We start from the raw sequence: 24,082 nt of genomic DNA, 5'->3' as shown, positions 1-24,082 counted from the left end.
TATTGTCCTAAAAAGTGTTTGGGGACCCGGGTCCTGCCCCAGGGGACATGTATCAATGCAAAAAAAAAGTTTTAAAAACGGCCGTTTTTTCAGGAGCAGTGAATTTAATAATGCTAAAAGTGAAACAATAAAAGTGAATTGTCGGCTCTGGCAATTCAGAGAGGATTCATTCATAAAAAATAAATAAATAGCGTGGCGGTCCCCCCAATTTCCATTACCAGGCCCCTCAAGTCTGGAATGGATATTAAGGGGAACCCAGCCGTCAATTTAAAAAAAAATGATGTGGGGTTCCCCCCAAATATCCATTCCAGACCCTTCAGGTCTGGTGTGGATTTTAAGGGGAACTCCACCCCAAATTAAAAAAAAAATGGCGTGGAGTTCCCCCAAAAATCCACACCAGACCCCTTTTCCGAGCACGTTAACCTGGCTGGCCGCAGAAAAGAGGGGGGACAGGGTGCGCCCCCCCTCTCCTAAACCGTACCAGGTTACATGCCCTTAACATGGGGAGGATGTCCCCATGTTGATGGGGACAAGGGCCTCATCCCTACAACCCTTGCCCGGTGGTTGTGGGGGTCTGCAGGCGGGGGGCTTATCAGAATCTGGAAGACCCCTTTAACAAAGGGGACCCCCAGATCCTGGCCCCCCCTATGTGAATTGGTAATGGGGTACATTGTACCTCTACCAATTCACTAAGGAAGTGTAAATAGTTGGAAAAAACACACACACCGTAGAAAAAAGTCCTTTATTAATAAAAAAAAAAGAAAAAAAAATCCAGCGGTGGTAATCCACTTGGTCCGGCTCTCGGCTCCAAGGTTGTCTGTATCCAGCGATTGGTGATCTCCGGTCCAGCGATAAGAAGATCCATCCATCCAGAGCGCAGCCACACCGACCTCCTCTCTCCGCTGGACACAGCCCAGTGAATGACGCGGCTGAAGCTGTGACATTTCTTATATAGGGGAGGCGGGGCACCCGTCACATGCCCCCGCCCCCTATGCTACGTCACTGGGAAAGCCCAGTCTTCCCCCTTGCGTCAGAGGGGGTGGGGTCACGTGTCAAAGCTCCAGCCGCGTCATTCCGCTGGGCTGTGTCCGGCGGAGAGAGGAGGTCTGGATGGATGGATCTTCTCATCGCTGGACCGGAGATCACCCGTCGCTGGATACAGACAACGTTGGAGCAGGAAGCCGGGACCGAGAGTGGATTACCACCGCTGGATTTTTTTTCTTTTTATTAATAAAGGACTTTTTTCTACGGTGTGTGTGTGTGTTTTACAACTATTTACACTTCCTTTGTGAAATGGTAGGGGTACAATGTACCCCATTACCAATTCACATGGGGGGGGCAGGATGTGGGGGTCCCCTTTGTTAAAGGGGTCTTCCAGATTCTGATAAGCCCCCCGCCCGCAGACCCCCACAACCACCGGGCAAGGGTTGTGGGGATGAGGCCCTTGTCCCCATCAACATGGGGACATCCTCCCCATGTTGAGGGCATGTTGCCTGGTACAGTTCAGGAGAGGGGGGCCACACTCTGTCCCCCCCTCTTTTCTGGGGCCGGCCAGGTTAACGTGCTCAGATAAGGGGTCTGGTGTGAATTTTTGGGGGAACTCCACGCCATTTTTTTAAATTTGGGGTGGAGTTCCCCTTAAAATCCACACCAGACCTGAAGGGTCTGGAATGGATATTTGGGGGGAACCCCACATCATTTTTTTTTAAATTGACGGCAGGGTTCCCCTTAATATCCATTCCAGACCTGAAGGGCCTGGTAATTGAATTTGGGGGGACCACCACGCAATTTTTTTTATTTTTTATGAATGAATTCTCTCTAAATGGCCGGAGCCGACAATTCATTAGAGCCGCAAGTCCGGTTTTAAATGCCTTTTTTTCTTTCAGAAATGACACTTTGTGCAGGGACAGTTCTATGTACGGGAAACATGCGCTATTTCACATGCTAACTTTACACCCCCCCCCCTAGGTACGAAATTTAAAGGAATATTTCACTTTTATTGTTTCACTCTAAGCTTTTTTAAAACTTTTTTTGCATTGATACATGTCCCCTGGGGCAGGACCCGGGTCCCCAAACACTTTTTAGGACAATAACTTGCATATTAGCCTTTAAAATTAGCACTTTAGATTTCTCCCATAGACTTTAACAGGGTGTTCCACGGCTTTTCGAATTTGCCGCAAACACCCCTAATTGTTCGTTGTTCACCGAACAGGCGAACATGCAATGTTCGGCTCAAACTCAAAGCTCATCCCTATTTAAGATAATGCATTGATATAAAAAACCTTCTGTATGTAGCAGCACCCCCCAATTATCTACCTGAGCTCCTTCTCTCTCCAGCACGATCCCACGATCCCATCAGCCATCCAGTACACTCCTCCGATTGGCTGAGACAAAGCAGTGGCACTATTGGCTCCTGCGGCTGTCAATCAAAGTTAGTCAGCCAATCAGTGGAGAGAGGGGGTGGGGCTAGGTTGGGGCCATGTGTCTGAATGGGTACACGGAGCTCTGAATCGGCTTGGGTGACAACCTGTAGCAAGCTGCTGGCTGAGGGGCACTCAAAAGAGGGAGGGGCCAGGAGCTGGAAAGAGGGACCCGAGAAAAGGAGGATCTGGGCTGCTCTGTGCAAAACCAACTACACAGAGGAGGGAAGTATAACATGTGTGTTATTTTTTTTTTAAAGCGAGCCTTTACAATCACTTTAAGGTGTATACCATGCAGGGCTCATCAGTATGTGTCATACACGGTGCAGGGTTCAGCAGTATGTGTCATACAGGGTGCAGGGCTCAGCAGTATGTGTCATACAGGGTGCAGGGCTCAGCAGTGCATGTCATACAGGGTGCAGGGCTCAGCAGTGCGTATCATACAGGGTGCAGGGCTCAGCAGTATGTGTCATACAGGGTGCAGGGCTCAGCAGTGCATGTCATACAGGGTGCAGGGCTCAGCAGTGCATGTCATACAGGGTGCAGGGCTCAGCAGTGCGTATCATACAGGGTGCAGGGCTCAGCAGTATGTGTCATACAGGGTGCAGGGCTCAGCAGTGCATGTCATACAGGGTGCAGGGCTCAGCAGTGCATGTCATACAGGGTGCAGGGCTCAGCAGTGCGTGTCATACAGGGTGCAGGGCTCAGAAGTATGTGTCATACAGGGTGCAGGGCTCAGCAGTGCGTGTCATACAGGGTGCACGGCTCAGCAGTATGTGTCATACAGTGTGCAGGGTTCAGCAGTGCGTATAATACACAGGTCAGTATAAAGCCAAAATGTACCCCAAATCACTTGAAATATAGATATCTCCCCAAACCCCCTCCAAGTATAGAGATTGCCTCCAAAGTTCCCCCAGGACAAAGCTCAGCTCAGGATAATCTGAATACGAAGGGAGAGGCTGGGGGGATGGATGACTGAACAAGAGGTGCTCATGGATGCTTTCCCACGTCAGTGAGCATGTCCCACCTTTCTTTGCGTTAGTGCACGTTTACTGCAGTATACTGAGGTGCGTTAGTGCACGTTTACTGCAGTATACTGAGGTGCGTTAGTGCACCTTTACTGCAGTATACCGAGGTGTGTTTGTTGCACGTTTACTGCAGTATACTGTGGTGTGTTAGTGCACATTTACTGCAGTATACTGAGGTGCGTTAGTGCACCTTTACTGAAGTATACTGAAGTGCATTAGTGCATGTTTACTGCAGTATACTGAGGTGCGTTACTGCACGTTTATTACAGTATATTGAGGTGCGTTACTGCAGGTTTACTGCAGTATATTGATGTGCATTAGTGCACCTTTACTGCAGTATACTGAGGTGCGTTAGTGCACCTTTACTGAAGTATACTGAGGTGCGTTAGTGCACCTTTACTGCAGTATACTGAAGTGCATTAGTGCATGTTTACTGCAGTATATTGAATTGCGTCAGTGCAATTTTAGTGCAGTATATTGTAGTGTGTCTGTGTAGAGAGTACTCAAGTTAAAGTGCACCAAACACCACTATCCATTCATTAAAGTGCATCCAAATACACATTTCCCCTTCTCTATTACATTTCGGTAATAAACTCCACCATCATGTCTGGGAGGCCAACAGGGAGAAGCAGACCTTCCCATGTCACTGTAAGGGGGCCAGCAGAGTATGTGTCCACAGGCAAAGATGGACATGGTCAGTCCTCAGGCAGGGTATAATTTCCTCTGTTCAGTGATGTTGCCCGTGCTATCCAGCCACAGCATGCAGAGGAGGTGGTGGACTGGCTTACTAAACCATCCTCATTCTCCGTCACCCAAGTGGGGACTAGTGTGCAGTCCACCACAGCTGTCATAGTGGCTTATTCTGTCTACTTGTCCACACCTACTTCTGTCACAGCTCCAGCATCAGGCATGGAGGAGTCAGCTGAGTTATTTGAGCACAGCGTCAGCCACTTGCTCCTTGATGATGCACAGCATTACTTGATTCAGATGTTGATTCTGATTGAGCCTACAGAGAGGGGAGGACACTGGTACACAAATTGGAAATCATGTTACCCCAGCCCCAGTTGGCTCCAGTGATGATGAGGATATAGGAGGAGGATGACAATGAGGTCACTGATGCAACTTGGGTGTCGGATAGAGCAGAGGAGGAAAGTGAGGGTGAGGCACAACCCCAATGAGGCAGCCATCATGGAAGAGTAGAGAGCAGCCACCCTATTCCATCACATTGTGGAGCTCTTATCTCCCGGCCCACTTCCCACAGCTCAGCTGTCTGGGCCGTTTTTAGTACATGTTCAGTCGATTGCACTGTTGCAATTTGCAAATTTTGCCTCAAGCAGATCAAGCGTGGCAAAAACACCAACCATTTGGGTACCACATGCTTGACAAGGCATTTAATCTCCCACCACTGAGCCCATTGGCAAGAGAACCTGAAAATCACACAAAAGGAATGCAATTCTGCTCCTCCTCTCTCCTCACCTTTCCGGTCTACCCCGTCACTTCCACACACATGGCCGGCATCTAAATTCACTGCCACAATGACAGGTCCCCCCCATGTGACTTTACCATTAAGATCAACAACACAACCATTGGTCCCTCCACACATGCCAGGGTCCTGGGTGGAATCCTTGACTCTGACCTCTCCTTCAGCCCCCATATCCAATCACTGGCTAAATCCTGCCGCCTTAACCTCCCCAACATCTCCAGAATCCGACCCCACAAAGCAACTTATTCACTCCGTGATTATTTCCCGCCTTGACTACTGCAACTCTCTCCTTAATGGTCAACCCTTACGCTGGCTCCTCCCCCCTTCAGTCTATTATGAATTCTGCTGCTAGACTAATACACCTCACTAACCAATCCGTGACTGCTGCTCCTCTCTGCCAATCCCTTCACTGCCTTCCCCTCCCCACCGTGTAAAATTCAAAATGCTAACCAAAATATACAAGGCTGTAACGGAACCCCAAATGGGACAGGGGTTAAAGCCGTTTAAGATATTCCATTCCCGAACCCAAGACAGCTACCGAAACGCCACCGTCAGGCAGACGAACCCCAATAACGAGACACACAGCTCTGTTTGAGGTTCCACATGAATAGACCCTTTATTGAGAAAATCAGGCGCTTATATACAGTTAGGATCCTGCAGTAACCAAAATGAACAATGACCTAACTCCACCCACAACATCACACAATGAGCCCCAATACACATCTTTTAGTAGACATTCTGGCTCCAGCTCTGACATAATTTACATGAGCTAATTAACTACAACTTTTAATTCAGACACCTGACCTTTAGGCTGTCTGTTAACTCACAATACACATTTATCATCAATAGACCTTCACACAATACAGGGTCAATTAGCACAAGCCACAATGAAAAGATCCTTAGAAGTTAGTCTGGATTCAATACACATTTCACAGTAGTAGACATAATTACCACAATAGACAATATAATGCAATCACAGCAAGCTTTATAGTACACTACATCCGACACACAATATGTATACAATATAAACAATAAATATACCACATTAAATCTAACTAGCCCAGACCATAGTGGGGTTCTCATTCACCCTGTGCCCCTATTAGAGACACAGGGTGATCTACACATAAGAGGCATCGGTGAGCTTCTGGGTCCCACGGGCCCTTTTTTTTACAAAGGCCATTTACAACATCGCCCCCCATCTACATCACCAACCTTATAGTTACATAGTTATAGTTACATAGTTAGTCAGGTTGAAAAAAGACACAAGGCAAAAAAAAAAACAGCAAAGCATGATCCAATTTGCTACAACAGGGGAAACAATTCCTTCCTGATCCCCCGAGAGGCAATCTGATTTTCCCCGAATCAACTTTACCTATAAATGTCACCCAGTTATATTCTGTACATTTAGGAAAGTATCCAGGCTTTTCTTAAAGCACTTTACTGATCTGGCCAGAACCACCTCTGGAGGGAGTCTATTCCACATTTTCACACCTCTTACTGTGAAGAAACCTTTCCGTATTTGAAGATAATGGGCCAGATTCTCAAAGAGATACGACGGTGTATCTCCTGATACACCGTCGTATCTCTGACTTAGGCCAGTCGTATCTATGCGCCTGGTTCATAGAATCAGTTACGCATAGATATGCCTAAGATCCGACAGGTGTAACTGTTACACCATCGGATCTTAACTGCAATTTAAAAATGGCCGCTGGGGGCGTTCTCGCTGATTTACGCTGAGAATATGTAAATCAGCGAGATACGCCAATTCACGAACGTACGCGGGCCCGACGCAGTGTTTTTAACGACGTTAATGTAAGGGTTTTCCCGGCGCATAGTTACCCCTGCTTCTATGAGGCGCAGCCAATGTTAAGTATGGCCGTCGTTTCCGTGTCGTTTTTTTTACGTAGTTTGCGTACGTCGATTCACAAAAGCGCTCGTCGCAAGTTACGCTCACGCGGAAACCAATGACGTCCTAGCGACGTCATTGGGAGCAATGCACGCCGAGAAAATTTGCGGAACGGCGCATGCACATTTAAATCGGAGCGGGGACGCGCCTGATTTAAATACTACACTCCCCCTAGCCGCGGAATTTGAATTCCGCCGGGGGATTTACGATCCGCTGCCCAAGTTTGGAGGTAAGTGTTTTGTGAATTACCCACTTGCCTCTAAAACTTGCGGCGGCGGATCTTAAATCAGATAGATTACGCGGATCTAAAGATCCGCTGATCTATCTGAATCTGGCCCGAAATCTCTTTTCCTCTAGAAGTGCCCCCTTGTCCTCAGTGTTGACCATAAAGTCAATAACTCAACACCAAGTGCACTATATGGACCTCTTATATATTTGTACATGTTGATCATATCCCCCCTTATTCTCCTCTTCTCAAGAGAGAATGAATTCAGTTCCTCTAATCTTTCCTCATATCTGAGCTCCTCCATGCCTCTTATCAGTTTGGTTTCCCTTCTCTGCACTTTCTCCAGTTCTCCGATATCCTTCTTGAGAACTGGAGCCCAAAACTGAACTGCATATTCCAGATGAGGTCTTACATCTACAGATATCGCCCAAATCGTCCCCTCCGCACTTCCCAGGACCTCCTGCTCTCTAGCTCCCTTGTTACCTCCTCCCATGCTCGCCTTCAGGACTTCTCCAGAGCCTCTCCCATCCTCTGGAACTCCCTGCCCCGGTATGTCCGATCAGCCACTACCCTGTCCACCTTTAGGAGATCCCTGAAAACTCATTTATTCAGGGAAGCCACACCCACCTAACTGTCCCAGAGCCACCCCCATCAAATCATTCTCTGCAGCTATTGCCATTTGTATCACCACCCCTCCCTTTAGAATGTAAGCTATACGAGCCGGGCCCTCCTGTACCTTCTGTATTGAACTGTACTGTAATTGTGCTGTCACCCCTCTACGTTGTAAAGTGCTGCATATACTGTTGGTGCTATATAAATCATGAATAATAATAATATTATACCAATTTGGTGGCAAAAGTGGAAATCCGCTTAAAGCTGTTTAAGATATACATTGATTAAGAGTGCTCTGGCTTATCGCTAAAAGCATTATTTTATTAACCCTGTAAGATGTGTTCATTAAGGGCTGTGTAGATGCGGCCCTGGGGTTATATGGTTTGGGGGTCATTGGCTGGGTGTCTTCTCTAAAAACTTTCACTGTTCTCCAACAAGGCTGACCTGGGTTTGTCCACACAGTTTTGGGGTGCTGGGACCTCATTATCATCACCCCTTCATAGAGGGTTCATATACTATTGGCAGTATTTGTTGGGGTGATGTCTGGTGACTCTCTCACATGGTCATGTCCTCACCCGGCCCGCTGTCATTGTGTGATGATAATCTGACCTCCTTCTATTCTCCATGTTTACTGGACGAGTTATTAAGTATCCGGCTACGTCCTTCTCAAGACATCCAGAATCTCTGCCCTGTTACCAGAGTGACTGTCCTGTTATACTGACACTGCTGTACTGAAGATCTGATTGGGTTTGATATATAATATTATATTCTGTACAACTCTCTCATTGTACCCCATTATCTCCATTTAGGAGAAAGTCGGTCTGAGAAGTCTTCAGGTTGGGGTCACTTCCTGTCATCCGGGGCGGTCTTTGTCCTCTACACCGGGCTCCTCATCTTTATGGTCAATGACCTGAGGAAGAATCAGAGTGAGAGGAGGACGAGGAGAAGAGATCAGGTGGAGATGGAAATGGAACCAACTTACTATGATGACTGCGAATGAAACCTCTTGTGTGCCGGATCTGTAGATCTGCAAGGCTTTGCCCTCATCTTGTGAGAGACATTTATCTGACATTTTATATATATAGTTGTTCGCTGCTTCACCTTCTCCCGCCACATATTGATCATTTCTCTTTATAAATCTCATTAATAACTGTATGACTAGAAGACCCGCCAGGAACTTATGGAACTAATGGACCTTTTACCTTCTTTGGATATTAGAGAAAGCCACAACATAGTATCTATCTATGCTAATGTTCCTGGAAAGAAATGGTTAACTGCTTAGCTCCTGAGCTGAAAATCTGCCTCCTATTGGTCATTTAATGTATAATGTATTCTGTGTCCTCCCAGTCTGGGATGGGATCTCATTACCTATACTGATTTACTTGACTTATAAAGCTCTGCATTCAATGTGAAGATCAGAACTATTTCTTCTTTTTATTATTTTCACACACGTGTTAAAGTGGAGTTCCACCCATTTTTTTATGTTTGTCTGTGCTGCATGCTCTAATCTCATAGTGTTCAGAATGGACAATTTTTATTTAATTTGTTGCTTGTAAATACCTTTATTTTGTAGTCCTTCATTACTTCCTCCTCCTTATTTGCCTAGGCTATTTGCAAGGGTTTCTGGGATAGGCATCATGTTTCCCAGTAGTCCTTGCAAACCTGACTGAAACCTATTACATTGCTTGTGCACTGAGCATGTGCGAGATATGCAAAGCTGAAATCCAGGAAGTCATACAGTCTGGCTTCATGATGTCCACACTTAAGATGGCCACGGTCTATTTCTAGATTATAAACTATCTAAATGCTGTAACAACCTAACAAAACAGACCTTAGTTTACAAACTAACTTTACTAGAATACATTAAGCTTGTGTATTACAGGGGTATTTATATTTAAAAAGTGAAATTGTGGGTGGAACTCCCCTTTAAATAAAGCTTTGATCACCATAAAAACGGAGCCTTTTGTTCCTGGAGATGGGTGTGGTCATTATTGTTGGGATATGAAATGGCGCCCCGTGTGGGGATAGACTGACTACTTAGATGACCAGGGACTCAGATGTGGAAAGTTAGGTCAGACCAGGCTACAGGTGCGTGGCTGTGTTTTGTACCATATAAGTAAAAGAAAAGAGTGCTTCGCTAACATGGTTCATTCAAGGGAATCCTGAATGTATCACTGATGGAAGCTAATATTAGGGTCCTAACCAGGTGGTACTTAAACCCTACCAGACTTGCAGCCATATATCCATCAGCGGACCCAACCTGTTTCAGGGGCTGCCAACTCTTAGGGTTAATGGCCCATATCTGGTGGGGGTGCCCTAGGATCCGCCCCTTCTGGAGCAAAGTTTTCAATATGATCTTCAAGGTGACTAATTGCCAGGTCCCCAGGTCCTCGTCTGTAGCCCTTCTAAATGCCCACATACCTCAAATACCAAAGGCTACACAAAAACGAATCCACTTCATTCTCACAGGAGCCAAGCTCACAATAGCCAAAACGTGGAAGAAACCTAAACCCTTCCTTTCAGAAGCCAGATGGAAAATATCATGGATAATGACCCAAGAAAAACTGGCCAGTATCCTGACAGACACAACCCTGAAGTTCGAAAAAATCGGAGGCTAGATTTGTAGGGATCTCCCTTATTCCCAGAGTTCCACCAGCTCCTCATCCCCCCCACAGTTTTAGGGTAGGCACATACCCCTCCCCCATCCCACTTGCCCTTCTTTCCTCTCTTTCCCCCTCTCTTCTATTCACTGTTGCACCTGAAAATTACCTTAGGGAAAACTCCTGCTCTTCTTACGCTTTAGTTTGGAGGAGACGGACAGTTTTGCCTCGAGTCCTGACTACATTGTTGAACCCTTCTGGCTGGGCGGCTCCGGGAGCCCTGGGATGGGGCCGTTGGGCAGGCAGGGGGTTCCCTCCCTCGGCACAGATTGATCCCAATAGGGGTTCCAGGAATTAGGGGGACCTCGCCTCTTGGGTGGCTAGTCTGGTAAATCTGTGGGTGTTGTCACAAACGGGACATACATTTCTGGCTTGTTAGACAATACACTAATCATTATTAGGCGTCGGCTGCGATAAATAGCCAGGAAAGGCTAAGGGCCGTTGGAAGACTCCAGCTGTTCAGAGTGAGGCAATTAAGGCCTCTATAAGAAGTCCAAAGGATTACCACTAATTGGCTGCATCACTCCTAAGGCTGTGTGAGTAGGAGAGCAGTGCCAGAAGGTCTTCTGTGGAGGCGAGGAGAGGATTGATTTTTTCTGTGTGAAACAAAATCAAAAGACTATTGTTTAGTGCTGTATGACCAGCACTGTCTACCCAGCAGTAGGCTGTGTTAGACTTCATAGATAGGTTCCTGTGTGGAAGGTAGACGCCCAGAGTGGCTAGGAGTTATTTTATGTTTGATTTTGTTTATGCTGTTTGGATGCTTGCAATTGTTTTCCAGCAAGATGGAAAAATAAACCAAAAACGTTGTTTTCAACCGTCTTTGACTGCCAGTCTTTACAAATTCAGTGTGTGGTGAACCCATCCAAGGGGTCACACACCCCGCTACCGAGCTAACCCCTCACAATATATATATATATATATATATATATATACACACATTGTCCCAGATTCACAAAGCACTTACGCCGACGTATAACAAGTTACGCCGACGTAAGTGCAAATGTGCGCCGTCATATCTCTGCGCCAGACCCACAAACTATTATGTGCCTAAAAACAGGCTACACCCCGCCGACATTTTCGATTCAAACATGCAAATGAGGGAAATACGGCGATTCACGAACGTGCGTGTGCCCGGCGCATGCCGCGCGAAGTGCGCGTAAGTTGTACGTCCGGCGTAAAGTTATTCCCCATAAAGGAGGTGCAACCCAGCAACAGACATGCTCAGGTCTGCACCAGGGAACACAAGCCGGCGTATTGTGCATTGGACGTGTGTCTGGCTGAGCGTAGGTTACGTTCACGGCGTACGCAGTGATCCGGCGTAGCTTAGGCAGTTTTGCCGGCGTGGTTGTGGGCAGGCGCATAAGGGTACCATAGATGAAGGCTTGGGCCCTGGATTGGTCGGCAAACAAGGCCTACTAGCCTGTGCTATACATATACATAGGCTGGCAGAGCATGCTGGGGCTTGTAGTGCACCTGTCTGACGTCGGTGCGAGGAGGGGCGGGCTGTCAGTGCGGGGTCCGAGCAGTGTTGTGACAGAGAATGTAATAAGAACTCTGCTCACAACTGAAGCCACATTACTAGCTTTTCAAACAGCAGCGCGGCCAAATAGCAGGAGATGCCCGCTGACTCTGTGTGATGTGGAGGAAGAGGAGGAGGGAGCGGAGCCACAGCTTAGCCCAAAGAGGCCTCAGGGCAGGCAGCCTACCGGGAGATGTCCCGGTATCCCGGTAGGCCAGACCGGCCCTGAATATAATAGAGTAAAACAGAACAAAATAGATTAGAAAACAAAATAGAATAGACTAGAATACTATAGAAACAAATAGAATAGAATAACATAACCATAATATAACCATCTTCTGAAATTCAAATTTCAAATAGAATAAATTTAAGTTTGAATACATAAGAAAATAATAGAATAGAAACGAATGGAATCGAATACAAAGAATATAATAAACTATAATAGAATAGAAAAGAAAATAATTAAAAACAATAGAATAGAATAGAAAGAATATAACCATTTCCCAAAATTCAAATAGAATACATTTTGAATAGAATAGATTCGATTAGAATAGAATAGAAAACAACAGGGGGCGTGTCCGGATGGCAGAGGGAACAGACCTGTGAGACTTCAGGTCTGTTTTCCGAGTGGTATCCTACAGGCATCCTATATCTGATTTGTACCAGACCAACTTCTAAATACTCCCCACGGTAGTGGGAACATTCCAGGCTGGCATCCATGGTGAAATACGGCCACCCGCGCCAGAATCCACGGTGGAACAGCTGGCCCGATTCAGATGGCAAGATGGCTCCAGGACACAGGCAGAGCAGCATGGCATGAGGCTGCAGCCACCCATCTCCGCTCCTCACAAGAAATCACAGGCTCTAGTGAGTGAATCTGCCCCTGCTCCCCACGGTGCACAGCCAGACCCCCTGCAGTCTCAGGACTTCCCCATAGACAGTAAGGAAGACTGATTCCCCGTCTGCTGAGCCCACCCTGGCCTCCATCATGCATGCTATACAGGACTGCAAGGCCTCTCTCACTGCACAGATTGCATCAGTCTGCATGGACTTTTCTCTCCTGAAGCAAGATGTGCAATATTTAAGGGACAGAGCTGGGGAGGCTGAAGAACGTATTGGCTCCCTTGAGGATGTTGTCCACCCCTTAGCTGTTACAGTGAGGGACCTAACAGGGGAAATGTCGGCCCTCCACGCCAAAATCGTTCGAGGAGGAACAACCTACGCTTCGTTGGTTTCCCTGAAAGGGCGGAGGGCTCCCACCCAGAAAAATTCTTATATAATTGGCTGAGGGTCGAGGTCTGAGTGGTCGAGGTCTGAGTGGTCGAGGTAGACCCTTTTCCTCTTTTCTAGACTGGGCACAGGTTCATGGCCTTACAGAGGTGTGGCGATGGAAAAATCCGGATGTACGCCACTTTTCCTGCCACTCAGATTCTTTCCACACCATGTCCAGACTAGATATGGCGTTTGCTCCGGCTGAGACCCTCCCTGTTGTCTCTGCCATTTCATATCTGCCTAGAGAGGTTTCTTATCATGCCCCTCTCTCAGTAGACCTCCTCCTCCTCCCAGGTTTGGGACCTGCTATTTGGCGCCTGAACTCATACTGGTTGGAGGACGAGGTAGTGCAGGGAGAATGCAGGACAGGAATCACAAACTTTTGGAGGGATAATCTGGGAAAAGTGGACCCTTCCACTGAATGGGACGCATTTAAGACAACTCTGAGGGGCAATTTCATGTCCATCACAGGGGTCTTGGGCAAAAATAACCGGATGCTTACAGAGGAACTTGAGACTGTTATGGTACGTGCTGAGTCTGCTTATGCCTCTAACCCTGCCTCCGACATGAGGGAGGCATGGTTACAGAGCCGTAGGGAGTATGAACTCCGTCTGTTAGATCTCACGCAAAAACGCATGTTGCATGCCACACAAAAATCGTTTGAGCATGGTAATAAAGCCGGACGTCTCTTGGCATATCTGACTAGACCTGACCACTCTCCTATTTCTATCCCACGTATCCTTACTGCGCTAGGCCCCATCAGTGACAACCCAGGGGATATCCTAGACTCCTTTTTGTGCTTTTACAAAGACCTGTATATCTCTAGGCTTGACTACGATGACTTCCAATTTAATGACTACTTGGCTGACATATCTCTCCCCTCCTTGTCGACGGAGGGGCGTGAAGTGCTGGATGCACCTATGTCGGTTGGGGAAATTGCTGCAGCCATTTCACAAATGCCTGCACATAAGACTCACAATTTAAAGACCTTTTGTGCCCCTTTCTTATGCGAACCTATAACAAAGCTCTAGATGTCGGGATCCTCCCCCCAACGATGCGAGAGGCTTTGATTGTACTTCTACTAAAACCCCCGTAAGGACCCACTCAAATGCGAATCTTACCTTCCAATTTCTCTTATTAATGTGGACGTTAAGATTCTGGCCAAAATATTGGCAAACCGTTTGAACACTGTAGTCATGTCCTTGGTCAATAGTGCCCAATGGGGCTTTATTCCCAGCAGGTCCACCAGAATGAATATCCGCAGGCTGTTTCAAAACCTGCAATATCCACACGACTGTCCTCCCACTCGTGCTATTGTGTCTTTGGACACTTGCAAGGCATTCGACAGTATGGAATGGCCATATCTGTTTCGGGTATTACAGATGTATGGCTTTGGCCCCCGTGCTGTAGCATGGATAAAACTCCTTTACACCTCCACTTTGGCTCGGGTGCGGGTCAATTCCTCTATCGCTGGTCCCTTTCCGATTACTAGGGGCACACGACAGGGGTGCCCGTTGTCGCCCCTCTTGTTTGCCCTGGCCATGGAGCCGCTTGCGGTTCGCATTCGCTCCTCCCCCTCGATTAAAGGACTCCCAATTGCTAATATAAAGGAGCGCATTTCACTTTATGCGGATGACACATTTGTGTATCTGGCTGATACTAATGAATCACTTCAGGCTCTGTTGGTGGAGATTAATACCTTTGGAGACTATTCTGGCTTCCGGGTGAATTGGGATAAGTCCAGACTTTTCCTCCTAGATGTGGCTGAGCCTCCCCTGATTCACCCGGATTCCAAGCTTCAAGTGGTATCCTCCTTTAGGTACCTTGGGGTTCTGGTGTAGACCCCTTTATCTTTATATGTCGCCAATAACATAGATCCTCTATTGGTCCGCCTTCGGGAGCAGACCAAGCAGTGGATGGATCTGCCTCTGGATTTTATGGGGAGGGCCAACGTCCTCAAAATGATCTACCTACCGAGATTACTCTATATCCTTGCCAATTCCCCTTGCAAAATACCTAAATCTATTTTTAAACGCATAGATTCAATATGTACTACTTTCCTATTTTATTACTACCAGCTCAGGCACGCTATCCGTGCCCAGTTTGGCTCCCTGGATGATCCCACTGACCTGCCCCCATTGGAAAAACTGCCCAGACAGCCAGACCCCACTAAACTTGTCTCCACCTACTATGCAGCCCTAATGACTGTCTTTAACCCCCCGGGTATCACAAAGCTCAGGCAAAGTGGACCTCTCTGGACATCTCCCTGGTAGACGAGGACTGGTCAGATTTTAGTAATACGTATAAAACCTCTGTTATTGCTTCCCGGGACCGCATTATACAGGTCAAAATTTTCCATCAAACCCACCTCACTCCAGCTAGGTTACACAGGATGGGTCTTCTGCCCTCTGCTGCCTGTTTCCGCGGCTGTGGCCGGGAGGCCAATTTCTTACACTGCTTCTGGACATGCCCGGTAGTCCGGGACTTCTGGGAGGAAGTGGGTGCTTTCATCTCATCGGCGCTAGGCCTCCCAAACATAATCCACCCCAAGAACTGCCTATTAGGCATTTTTGGCGAATTACACCTATCATCACATGCCAAGAGACTGCTCCGTATACTCTTCTTCTATGTTAAAAAAGCTATTTTACTGTCCTGGAAGGGCACACAGACCTCTGTGAAATCCCTCTGGTTAAAACGTATTAATGACGCTATCCCACTGTATAAACTTACTTTTGAACTCCGGAAACGGAACAAAACCTTCCACAAAATTTGGGGTAGATGGTTGGCGAGTCCGCTAACCCTCTCCCAGCACTGATTGGACTACTCATGCTTGACCATTGATGGGCCGTGCCTCACGGATCTCTAATGTCTGGACCTCGGCTTTTGCTATATCCTGGTATTATACCTGAGCCTTTTACCACTGTGCCTACTTTATATTTTGCACTGATGTCAGTTTATTTTTCTATGTTTGAGTGTATTGCCTAACGTTTATGACCAGGTTGTCTGGTGTTTTTTTTGTATGTTTGTTGGTTTGTGTTAAATCTAATAAAAATATCTTTAAAAAAAAGAGATCACACGGCACCTGAATCTCACTGACAGACACATTACAGCCGGCAGCTATTACATTTCCTGTAACTCATTCTTCTAACTAGAACAGAACTTTGTCTTGGTTTAGAAACCTCTTCATATCCTGGAGTGTGTGGTGAACGTTGCTTGTGGTACTACAGGAAATAGACAGTAAACCACTGCCCTGTCTTATGTATGTCACAAAGGGCACTGTCACGAATGGTTGGCATAGTGGACCCTCCATGTAGTCTGAACTCTGCATGGCGTTGTGCTCTGAGAGTTCTCCCATGCAGGCTGTAGCTGGCTCTGGGGCTGCCACCTCTCTGGGATTCACTCGGATAGTCCGGGCTTGGAATTATTTAAACACAAAAGGTGCAGCACTAAAAAACAGGAGAATACAAAGTATAGAGGGCCAGATTCACGTAGCCCAGGCGCAACGTAACTTAAACGATTTAAGTTACACCGCCGCAAATTTCCCAAGTTAGTGCCCGATCCACAAAGCACTTACCTGGAAATTTGCGGCGGTGTATCCTAAATCCGTCCGGTGCAAGGCGGGCCCAATCGAATGGGGCGAGTCCCATTTAAATTAGGCGCGCTCCCACGCCGGACGTACTGCGCATGCTCCGTCGGGTAAATTACCCGACGTGCATTGCGCTAAATGACGTCGCACCAACTTCATTTGCTTAGACGTTAACGTAAATGGCGTCCAGCGCCATTCACGGACGTCTTACGCAAACGACGTTGATGTTTAAATTTCGACGCGGGAACGATGGCCGTACTTAACATGGCTTAAGACAACTAGGGCTCAGCCCTAGTTTTACACGGCGTAACTTGACGGAAACGACGTAGAGTTAGATCGACGGGCCGTTCGGACGTTCGGGGATCGCCGTAAGTATTCATTTGCATATTCTATGCCGGCTGCAATGGCCTCACCACCTAGCTTGAATGAATGGTGAGTGAACCTTTTAGCTTAAAGATGGATTATTTCACTAAGATGAAGTGTGTGTTTATAGCACAAGGCAAAATGGTGGTGTGCTCTGCATACAACCGATTTGGCCATAACAGGCACAGTAAAGGCAGAGATTCAATGAGCGTCGAGGGGCCCTCTCGGAAGAGGTAAGTGGACCACACACGGTCCTGATCTCCATTTTTTTACCAAGAGGAGGGAGACTCGATTTTTGGGGTATGGGAATAGGTGCTGAGGATCCTGATTGACATTAAGCACGTCTCTCTCTTAACCTACGATCTATAGTGATAGAACGTTGTATGATGTCATTAAGTGATTGAGGGAGGTCTGTTCTAGCCAACTCATCCTTGAGTGGTTCGGAGAGGCCGGGACAAAATTGGTTGTGAAGACTAACATCATTCCACTCAGTCTCGTGAGCCCATCTCTGAAATTCCGCCATGAAGTCCTCAACTGGTCGTCTACCTTGTTTGAGATTCCTGATAACATTTTCAGCGGTCAGTTGCTTACTATAGAGGAAAAAAATAGTAAAAAATTGTGGACAAGATTTTAGGATTGGATCCTCTTTCTCTAAATAGGTATTTGCCCAAGCACATGGTTCTCCACTCAAATAGGATATGAGGGTAAGCACCTTGACCCTACCATTGGGGAACGTGCGAGGGCGCAGTTCAAACATTAATTTACATGCATTAATGAATTCTCTGTAGGCCTTTCGATCACCCGTGAAGGTTACAGGAGGATTGACCTTAGGTTCGGGAGCAGCATGAAGCACATTTGGATTCTGAGCAACTAAGTCTAGCAGGGTTTGGTTTTCCAGTACAGTATGAGCAAGAGTGTCTACTTTTTGTGTAAGAGCGACAACATGGTTAGCAAGTTCCGCTGGGTTCATGATAAGGTTCCTTTATTCTGTCACACACTACGGTGAACGAGAGTGAACCACAACTGTGGTTAGATTATTTTTTAAAGGGGTCAATGCATTTCTCAATGTAATATGACATTCAGTACTGGACCCCAGGCGTCACTCTAATCTTAGGAATACGAGTTTGGGGTTCATACATCCTCTGTCAGACAGAAAGGAATGCGTTGAGGAACAGGAGCAGGTATTACTACATGCCTACAACCCCTAAATTAAAAGGTATATGCGAACATGTTTCATATATAAGCCAGAAGCACGTTTTCTATAGATAACAAATGTCAAGCACGTAGCATAAGAAAACACTGTTTTAGGATAACTTATGCTGGAGCAGTGTTTCTCAACTCCAGTCCTCAAGGCGCCCCAACAGGTCATGTTTTCAGGCTTACCATTATTTTGCACAGGTGATTTGATCAGTTTCACTGCCTTAGTAATTACCACAGCCATTTCAACTGAGGGAAATCCTGAAAACATGACCTGTTGGGGCGCCTTGAGGACTGGAGTTTAGAAACACTGTGCTGAAGAGAGGCAGCTAGTGATTATATGAACGGGTTAGGAAATATGTCCCTTTAACCACTTAAGATCCACGCTATAGACAAAATACGTCCGCAGCGCGGCTCTCAAGTGCCAAGTGGCCGTTTAAACACGGCCTTTTATGTGCATTACCCGCGCGCGCCACTGGGTGGTAAAAACTGTCCCGGCGCATCGCCGAAGACCCGATGCGTGTACCTGGCGGCCGCGATGTCCGCCGGGTACACGCGATCGTCGGTGACACGGCAGGTGACAGCAGGGACGTGGAGCTCTGTGTGTAATGATGGGGTGTAAACACAGAGCTCCACGTCCTGTCAGGGAGAGAGGAGACCGATCTGTGTCTCTTGTACATAGAGACACAGATCGGTCACCTCCCCCAGTCACCCCCTCCCCCCACACAGTTAGAACACACCCAGGATACACATTTAACCCCTTCCTCACCCCCTAGTGTTAACCCCTTCACTGCCAGTCACATTTATACAGTAATTAGTGCATTTTTATAGCACTGATCGCTGAATAAATGTGAATGGCGCCAAATTTGTGTCAAAAGTGTCCGATACATCCGCCGCAATATCCCAGTCCCAATAAAAATCGCAGATCGCCGCCATTACTAGTAAAAAAAAAAATAATAAAAAAAATCATAATTCTGTTCCCCATTTTGTAGGCGCTATAACTTTTGCGCAAACCAGTCGCTTATTGCGATTTTTTTTTTTTTTACAAAAATACGTCGAAAAATACGTATCGGCCTTAACTGAGAAAAAAAAGAGTTTTTTAAAAAAAAAATTGGGATATTTATTATAGCAACAAGTAAAAAAATATATATATATTTTTTAAATTGTCGCTCTTTTTTTGTTTATAGCGCAAAAAATAAAAACCGCACAAGTGATCAAATACCACCAAAAGAAAGCTCTATTTGTGGGGAAAAAAGGACGCCAATTTTGTTTGGGAGCCACGTCGCACGACTGCGCAATTGTCAGTTAAAGCGACGCAGTGCCGGACGCTGAGATTTCGCCTGGGAACGAAGGGGGTTTATGTGCCCAGTAAGCAAGTGGTTAAGATATACACTGAGACGTATAATCAAGCAGTAATCTTCATAAATACTAAGGAATATTTAGTATGAAAAGTCCCACATTAGTAGTGTGAATCCACAGTAGCTGATCCCAAGCAAGGTGGTCATTTAAACTTGAGCAGGGTTCAAATAATGTAGATAGTGGCCTAGATTCACGTAGGGCGGCATTACGTTGTGCGGGCGTAGCGTATCTTATTTGCGCTACATTGCCGCTACTTAGAGAGGCAAGTGCTGTATTCACAAAGCACTTGCATCCTAAGTTACGGCGGCATAGCGTAAATCGGCCGGCGTAAGCGTGCGTAATTCAAATGTGGAAGAGGTGGGCGTGTTTTATGTAAATTAAGCATGACCCCACGTAAATGACGCTTCGAACGAACGGAGCATGCGCCGTCCGTGGACGTATCCCAGTGCGCATGCGTCGGATACAAAGCCTAAGATACGTCAAACACTGCCTACGACGTGAACGTAACTTACACACAGCCCTATTCGTGTACGACTTACGTAAACAACATAAAAAGATACGCCTGTTCCGATGTCCATACCTTGCATGGGCTGCGCCACCTAGAGACCAGCTTTATCTTTACACCGGCGTATGTCTTACGTAAACTGCGTAACTAATTGCGATAGGCGTACGTACGTTCGTGAATCCGCGTATCTTGCTCATTTACATATTCGACGCAGAAATCAACGGAAGCGCCACCTAGCGGCCAGCGTAAATATGCACCCCAAGATACGACGGCGTAGGAGACTTATGCCGCTCGTATCTTGGCCAAATCTATGCATAACTGATTCTATGAATCAGGCGCATGGATACAACGGCGGCCATTCGCTCTTACGATGGCGTATCTGGAGATACGCCGTCGTAAGTCTTTGAGAATCTGGCCCAGTATATGCAATATGAGAATAGGGTATTTCTAGAGCATTGAAGGAAGGTAATAAGGGTACTTATTTGTTTGCAGAGCATGAGCCTTCTCAGTAGTAGTAGACTAATCTTGCCAGCAATGGAATTAGGTATTGAGAGTCTCCGGCAGGTGGAAATGTTTGGGTGTCCCCACAGCAAATAAAGTAATGATGGTAGCGTGGATCCGGGTAGAGAATAGTTAATCATTGGGAGCAGCAACATGCAGTAGTTTGATGGTAGCGTGGTCCGGGGTTCAGGCTGACAATAAAGGAACACTGTTTAATCAGTGCTGAATAGTGTTGCTCAAGAATATTCGTATTGCGAATATTCGGCTCGAATATGGCATATTCGAGAAATCGCGCTATATTTCGAATTTCGCGGTGAATATTCGCAATTCCGAATATTCGCATTTTTTCAATTTGATTTTTAAAACAGATCACATCCTATCGACGTCTAAAAGCATTGCTGGTATGATTAGAGACCCTGGGCCGAGTAGCTAAGCTGAGGCGATCCTTTTATGTTGCCAAATTGAAAAAAAAAAAAAAATTGCGATTTTTCGCTATTGCGAATGCGAAAATGATTGCGAATTTTCGATAACTGTGGTAGGAGAACTCTGATTGTCTCTGATGCAAAAGGGGGGGGCTTTGTGTATGTGTATGTTATGAATATTTGTATGTTTGATATTATTATTTTTTGTAAGAAGGAAAAAATTGCGCATACCTTAAAAAAGGGGAGAATACAGCAGCAACTCAAAAATGTTATACAACATAAATTAATACAAGACAGAAAATGGAGTCGCTCTACAAGAATAAAAAATATGTCTAGTGACAAGACATGTGGGCAAATTATAAAATAAGCAAGCGCAAATAACTTGTGAAATACACAGTGAAACAAATATATAAAGAAATATAGTCCCAATAATAGAAAAATAATCTTTCATAAAAATGTCTTTGATATGTGAAGTGAAAAAAAGTCCAAAGCATGCAGCATGAACGTGTTCAATCTTCAAGGTGTTTGATTGACAAACGGCTGTGACAGATGGATAGAGTAAAGAATCACCACCAATGCAAAACACTTTTTATTTTGTATTGTAAAATATCACGAATATTCTGAGCCAATCAGAGTGCTCCTTCAGCATTTGCCGAATATTCGCAATTATTTTGTATTGTAAAATATCAAGAATATTCTGAGCCAATCAGAGTGCTCCTTCTGCATTTGCCGAATATTCGCAATTATTTTGTATTGTAAAATATCAAGAATATTCTGAGCCAATCAGAGTGCTCCTTCCGCATTTGCCGAATATTCGCAATTATTTTGTATTGTAAAATATCACGAATATTCTGAGCCAATCAGAGTGCTCCTACAGCATTTGTCGAAATTGCGCAATAAATATCGCATTCGCATGTTGCGATATTTCGATAAAATATCACGAATATTCTGAGCCAATCAGAGCGCTCCTCCAGCATTTCTCGAAATTGCGCAATAAATATCGCATTCGCATGTTGCGATATTTCGATAAAATATCACGAATATTCTGAGCCAATCAGAGTGCTCCTACCGCAGTTATCAAAAAATCGCAATTATTTTCGCATTCGCAATAGCGAAAAATCGCAATCATTTAATTTCGATAAAATATCACGAATATTCGAATTTAGCGAATATATCTCGAATATTCGAATATATATTCGAGATATATCGCGAAATCGAATATGGCATATTCTGCTCAACACTAGTGCTGAATGGATTTATAGCAGGCAGACAGGTGCATGGAGAACAGCGGTGATTATACATGGCACTTCCGCTTTCCACGCTGGAACGCATACGGCGCCGGGAAATGACGTCAGTGCGCGGTCGCCGAATGCGTTCTAGCATGGAACACAATCGGCGATGGACGGACGGCCGTTACAGAGACACATTGCTGCAGTTGGGGTATCTATGATATGTACTCTATCTAATAATAATAATGTATTAACACCTCTAAATAATGTTCTTACATACCCCTGTGCCTGGACAGAGAAGAGCCCACAGGAGGAGGACACGGAGGGGACACAGGAGGAGGACACGGAGGGGACACAGGAGGAGGACATGAAGGGGACACAGGAGGAGGACATGGAGGGGACACAGGAGGAGGACATGGAGGGGACACAGGAGGAGGACATGAAGGGGACACAGGAGGAGGACATGAAGGGGACACAGGAGGAGGACAAGGAGGGGACACATGAGGAGGAGGACACAGAGGGGACACATTGCTGCAGTCGGGGTATCTATGATTTGTACTTTGTCTTATAATAATAATGTATTATCACCTCTATATAATGGTCTTACATACCTGTGCCTAGACAGAGAAGAGCCCACAGGAGGAGAACACGGAGGGGACACAGGAGGAGGACACAGAGGGGACACTAAAGGAGGACACAGAGGGGGACACGGAGGGGACACATTGCTGCAGTCAGGGTGCTTCTGATATGTACTCTGTCTAATAATAAAATGGTATAAATACTAATAGCCAGATTCAGAAAGACTGGCTTAATTTTTGAGGCGGTGTAGCGTATCGCATATACGCTACACCGCCGTAAGTCAGAGAGGCAAGTGCTGTATTCACAAAGCACTTGCCTCCTAAGTTACGGCGGCGTAGCGTAAATGGGCCGGCGTAAGCGCGCCTAATTCAAATGAGGAACAGGGGGGCGTGTTTTATGTTAATGACTCGTGACCCGACGTGATTGACATTTTTAACGAACGGCACATGCGCTGTCCGTGGACATATCCCAGTGTGCATTGATCTAAAGTACGCCGCAAGGATGTATTGGTTTCAACGTGAACGTAAATTATGTCCTGCCCCATTCACGGACGACTTACGCAAACGACGTAAACATTTCAAAATTCGACGCGGGAAAGACGTCCATACTTAACATTGGCTAGGCCAGCTTTTTGTTCGACTAACTTTACGCCGGAAAAAGCCTTACGTAAACGATGTAAAAAATGCGCCGGGCGCACGTACATTTCTGAATCGGCGTATCTACTTCATTTGCATATTATATGCCGAAATCAATGGAAGCGCCACCTTGCGGCCAGCGTAAATACGCACCCTAAGATACGACGGCGTAGGAGACTTACGCCGCTCGTATCTTAGCCTAATTTAAGCGTATCTGGTTTCCACAATACGCTTAAATTTACGACGGCGTAGATTCAGAGCTACAACGGCGTATCTACTGATACGCCGGCGTAAACGTCTCTGAATCTGGCTATTAATGAATGTTCTCAGTTAGGAGGAAGATTTTGCAACGCAAGTTGTTTATTTTCTGTTTTTTTTTTCAAATCTGTAAAATTGACATCTGATAACATTTCTGATGAGTTACATTTCACAAAGCTGATATTTGCATGTCTGTAAGATGAGATAGATTACCAGAGAGTTTCTTCTCTCACTCGGGGTCTCTATCAGTGATATCTCTGTGCTGAGTTTCGGGGTCCTCCCACCTCTCTACACCTCAGATCAGATATAATGATACAGA

General features: G+C 46.0%; 1 protein-coding gene across 1 annotated transcript in view; it reads left to right on the top strand.

Moving 5' to 3' along the window:
• LOC120921643 overlaps positions 1–9,128 on the top strand; it is a 37,429-nt gene extending 28,301 nt beyond the window's left edge. The window contains exon 6 of the mRNA XM_040334159.1: positions 8,485–9,128. Within this exon, the coding sequence (XP_040190093.1) occupies positions 8,485–8,675 (191 nt within the window). The 3' untranslated portion in view covers positions 8,676–9,128. The remainder of the gene's footprint in view (positions 1–8,484) is intronic.
• The last annotated feature ends 14,954 nt before the right edge of the window (positions 9,129–24,082 follow it).

Source organism: Rana temporaria (genome assembly GCF_905171775.1).
Source record: "Rana temporaria chromosome 2 unlocalized genomic scaffold, aRanTem1.1 chr2k, whole genome shotgun sequence".
NCBI classification, from domain to species: domain Eukaryota; kingdom Metazoa; phylum Chordata; class Amphibia; order Anura; family Ranidae; genus Rana; species Rana temporaria.
This window is presented reverse-complemented; position numbering and strand designations above follow the sequence as displayed.